This window comes from Salvia miltiorrhiza, chromosome 4 (assembly GCF_028751815.1).
Source record: "Salvia miltiorrhiza cultivar Shanhuang (shh) chromosome 4, IMPLAD_Smil_shh, whole genome shotgun sequence".
NCBI classification, from domain to species: Eukaryota; Viridiplantae; Streptophyta; class Magnoliopsida; order Lamiales; family Lamiaceae; genus Salvia; species Salvia miltiorrhiza.
Genome location: NC_080390.1, coordinates 28,710,781 through 28,715,431, shown reverse-complemented (window position 1 = coordinate 28,715,431; position 4,651 = coordinate 28,710,781). Strand labels below are relative to the sequence as shown.

Below are 4,651 nucleotides of genomic sequence, written 5' to 3'. Positions count from 1 at the left end.
ATGAATGGACAATTAATTAATATAAAAAGATAACTACTTAAAATATTAAATATATTTCTTCCATTTCATTATAAGTGGCTCAAAACTTTTCGCACGAAAATTAAAGAAAAGGTATACATGAATTGAAATTGATAGGGTAATAGGATCTACACTTTTATAAAGATTAAAATTTTTATTTATGAAAACATGCCATATAATGGAATAGTTCAAAAGAGAATACCGATCATTTTTAGTGGGACATGGTGAGTAATATTTTCGAGCATGTGCCAAACACATGGTTGCATATGACCTACGCATGATAGCATTTGGTCTGTGCATGACAACTTGTAGCTAGTACATGGAGACACATACCCTTCAATTCAATGGATTGACAATTATAAGCACCTAAAGATGATAATTGATAACACTTTTCACTTAAAATGAAAAAAAAAAAAATCCCTTACAAAACCCCCTTACAACATCAAACAAAGTAGTTAAACTTCAAATATGAATTAAATATTTTACCAATCATGGTATAAATAAGAAGACTAATTAATTCCATGTCACCTAAATAGTGGGCCCAACATCACCTTCAATTCTTTAACACGGATATCTATATAAATCAATATTTATGAAAATTAAATAATATTGGGTCCCATTTAAGTTTATAATTATATTGTGATTGGGAATTGTTATGACATCATGGACCGACAATTTTCCATAGATTTCTCATGGAATTTACTCTAATAATTTGGTACACACTTTTTTTGTTTGTCTTTTATGTAATCTTATGGATGGTAATTGAACATCATTATGGAAATTATGTTCGCGTTGTCGATTTATAAAATATTTGTATTGATCTGGACCTAGATAAATTTAAATAGAGCTTGAACTTAAATTTTACAGAATAAACTATACACATGATTAGTGATTAGACACGGCTCAATTATACTTAAATACACGATTTTTTCTATTAAATTCTTTATATAGGAATGAAAAATTATGTCTCCCACTATATAAATTTTGAAATTATTCTCCCTTTCACACAATTATCAATCGCCATCAAATTAATATTTAGATGGACACTTAAAATATCGATATGATTTAATTGATCGATATACTCAATAATATATATCAATAATATAGTTGAATATTTACGTTATTTTAACTAACTACAATAATATGAATTTGTCACTCCAACTTATCACAATAATATTAATTCGCTAAAATTAACAAGTATACAGTAAATAAACGTTCTCTAAGTAGCAAGAATATGACGAGACAATCTTACTATAAATAGTACTTGCATCCGCACTAAGTTCTAATCATCTAAAAATATTGAGCGCGTTTTTTTCTTCCTTGAATCACAGATTCAGCTGCTCAGTCGAGCAAGAAATCCGGGAAAAATGGGGTCTCTTTCTCTCTCATTTACCGACCCACAAGATCAAGAAATGAACATGTCGCAGAAATTAGACAAAACCCATCTGCTCAACCTCTTCAAATGCCAGCAGAATTACCTCAACCATTTCTTCCAGAATCTCGATCTCTCGCAAACCCTAGCATTCACGGAGACCCTCCTGAAGGCCGAGGGCACCATTTTCTTCTCCGGAGTCGGGAAATCGGGCTTCGTGGCGCAGAAGATCTCGCAGACGCTGGTGTCGCTCGGCATCAAATCCGGGTTCCTGTCGCCGGTCGACGCGCTCCACGGCGACATCGGCATTCTGTCGACGACGGATTTGCTGGTAATGTTCAGCAAGAGCGGGAATTCGGAGGAGTTGTTGAAGCTGGTGCCATGCGCGAAGGCGAAGGGGGTTTATTTGATCTCGGTGACGTCGGTGACGCCGAATGGGCTCACGCGGCTGTGCGATTTGAACGTGCATTTGCCGCTGGAGCGCGAATTGTGCCCCTTCGATCTGGCGCCGGTGACGTCGACGGCGATCCAGATGGTTTTTGGTGATACGGTGGCCATCGCGCTTATGGGGGCGAGGAATTTGAGCAAGGACGAGTACGCGTCCAACCATCCTGCTGGGAGGATTGGGAAGAGCTTGATTTTTAAGGTAATTTTTGTGATTTTCTTCTGCCTTGGTTTTGTATCTGTGAATTGTGTGTGAGCTTGTGATGTGGATTTGGAGGGAAATGTCGGTGGAGGATTTAGTGGTCGTTTAGTTTTGAGGATTAGCCTAGATAGTTAATTCATAGTTTACTAAGAAGGATTGGAACTTTGGGATAATATCCGTTGATAACATCTATCATTTCAGCTAATTTTGTGTGATTCATATCTCATTGAAAGGGTGAGATTGAATATATCCTAGTAATGAGGAGTAAACTCCCACTTAGGGTCGTGAAGCTTTATCTGAATGTGGTGAAAGGTGTTGGATTCAACTTTGAATGAGGTTCTTAGGAGGAAATGAAGTTCTTGAATTAAATGCACCTTTGTAGACTTAGCTGTAAATGGCTGTGCTTTGGTATTTTAGAGTTTGGTGTGGTAAGAATTGTATAGTGGAGAAATTTGAGAAGAATTGTAGAAGTGGTATAGGAGGGTTGATGGGATCTGTTTCTTGGAGTATGATTTCGATGAAAACTGGTGAAAGAAGATTCATTTTTGGGGATCTTTTATCTATTTCTCTGTTGTATTCTGAGATTGTCTTTATAGCCAATTTGTTTTTCTATAGGACTATATATGATTGGTCTGTTTTCTTGATTCATTGCGAATGAGTCCCGTTTTGGTTGTAGGTGAAGGATGTTATGAAGAAGAAAGACGAGCTTCCAGTGTGCAGGGAGCAAGATCTAATCATGGATCTGCTGGTAGAGCTGACCAGTAAAGGTTGTGGATGCCTTCTCGTTATAAATGATGATTATCATCTGTTAGGTACTTTTACTGATGGTGACTTGCGGCGCACATTGAAAGCCAGTGGTGAGGGAATCTTCAAGCTCACTGTGGGAGAGATGTGTAACAGGTGTGTTCCTCACCCGGTTGCATAGTCTTGGCTCATGATTGTATGTCATTCAATTGCTGAGTTTGCAAGTAAAGCATCTTCTCTTGGAAAATGACATAATGATGAAGTGCATTTTGAGAATCCATATACGTGTACTAGATGAAGTTTCCTATAGTGTCTATGCAGTCATGCAAAGATTCTTTAACTTTTAAGTCGGTACAAATAGTAACTTAAACTTATCCTCTTACTCAACTTAGATTCTCGAAGCTGATAGTCCCTTTTAAGAGCCTAGAACCACCTTCCCTAGTGCTGATATATTAGCATATTTCTTGTGATCTGGCGAAAACCTGATTTATGTATCATTTCTGAAGCAAACTGACGATTTCTTGTAATGAGATCTAGGTGTTGGTTTCTTCGGCTTATGATTACTCTCACTGGAACTAAACAATGATCTTAGCTACTCCCTAATCAGCTAACAACCTATTTTGCATCATGTTGTTCTATTTCTGATCATTTTTTTTCCTTAACCATTTAGGCAACTCGCTCTGGTTCCAATGTGGTTAATTTGTCTCTTAGTCAGGCGAATTTTAAATTGGAAACCTACATGGGATATTTAGAATTTGTTGGATGAATGGGATCTCATTCGAGTATGGCAAAAGGCAAAGGGAGTGGCTTGGTAATAGGCATAGGAAGAAGGGGGGAGGCAGCCTAGTCTTGCTGTCAGTTTTCTTGCAATTTCAGGTTCTTAGTCACTGTTTAACAGAGAGTAAATTATCTAGGAGCAGGTTTCAGTTCACAAAGTCGAACATGCTGACGTGTCAAAGCCGTGTTATAAACTGGCTCTAACTTTATCCATCCTTCCTTATAATGCAACTCTATATTGCAAGATAGGTTTATTAACTGTGACGTTCTGATCACTAGTGACCTATTCTTAGGACCATATTCTGTTCTTGAATTTTGATTGAGAAAGTTTGACGGATCTTTATCTCTTAATTCCAGGAACCCAAGGACCATTGGCGCAGAAGCCATGGCAGTGGAAGCAATGCAGAAGATGGAGTCTCCACCATCACCGGTGCAGTTTTTGCCCGTCGTAAATGACGAAAACATTGTGATTGGTATCGTCACATTGCACGGGTTGGTCTCTGCTGGCCTGTGATTCTTGCAGTTTGGCATCACATTCCTCAACTCCACCATTTATTACTTGTTATTACATTTATTATTCTTTGTATTCTTTCCTAATCCTGTGATCGAGTTCCATGCCGTCTCTGCAAAATCCATTTCTTGAATGCTGAAGAGGTTCTCTACCTACTCTCATCGCTTGGCAACGGTGACTGTACCAGTTGAAGCCTTGATGCTTTGGAATAAAGATGCTGTAATGTTTAGATATTTGCTAGTGTTGTAATGTATGACATTGTCTCTAGGTGTTAGTAAAGTAGCAAAAGGGGTTTGGAAAATGTAGTTAAATGAATGCTTCTGTGCTATCATTGTCCTTTTTATTTTATTGATGTTCGTAATTCCTAAATAGGGGTCGTTCTATGTGGACCGTCGTGATCTTGCCATGTGGCTATTTTTGCTATTTTTATTTTAATAAAACTTTTCTTTAATATCATAATTCGTGTGCACTCTCATACGATGCATGGATCATAATAAATTTAATTTAAAAAAAAATTATATAAAATTATCAAATTATCGTTATTTATGAAAATTGCGTACATTGATATAAAACTTACCTACAT

The 4,651-nt window shown here is 37.1% G+C and overlaps 1 protein-coding gene across 1 annotated transcript; it reads left to right on the top strand.

The window, feature by feature from the left end:
- The first annotated feature begins 1,242 nt into the window (after positions 1–1,242).
- Positions 1,243–4,437, top strand: LOC131019635 (probable arabinose 5-phosphate isomerase). Its single transcript, XM_057948225.1, has 3 exons — positions 1,243–2,036; positions 2,713–2,936; positions 3,915–4,437. Exons 1-3 carry the CDS (start codon positions 1,386–1,388, stop codon positions 4,069–4,071), a joined length of 1,032 nt encoding a protein of 343 aa, XP_057804208.1. The 5' UTR covers positions 1,243–1,385; the 3' UTR covers positions 4,072–4,437.
- Positions 4,438–4,651: the final 214 nt, after the last annotated feature.

Coding starts and splice junctions, on each gene's coding strand:
- LOC131019635 (XM_057948225.1), top strand. CDS start 1,386: ATGGGGTCTCTTTCTCTCTCATTTACCGACCCACAAGATCAAGAAATG. Junction 2,037..2,712: donor GGAAGAGCTTGATTTTTAAG/GTAATTTTTGTG, acceptor TTTTGGTTGTAG/GTGAAGGATGTTATGAAGAA. Junction 2,937..3,914: donor GTGGGAGAGATGTGTAACAG/GTGTGTTCCTCA, acceptor TCTTAATTCCAG/GAACCCAAGGACCATTGGCG.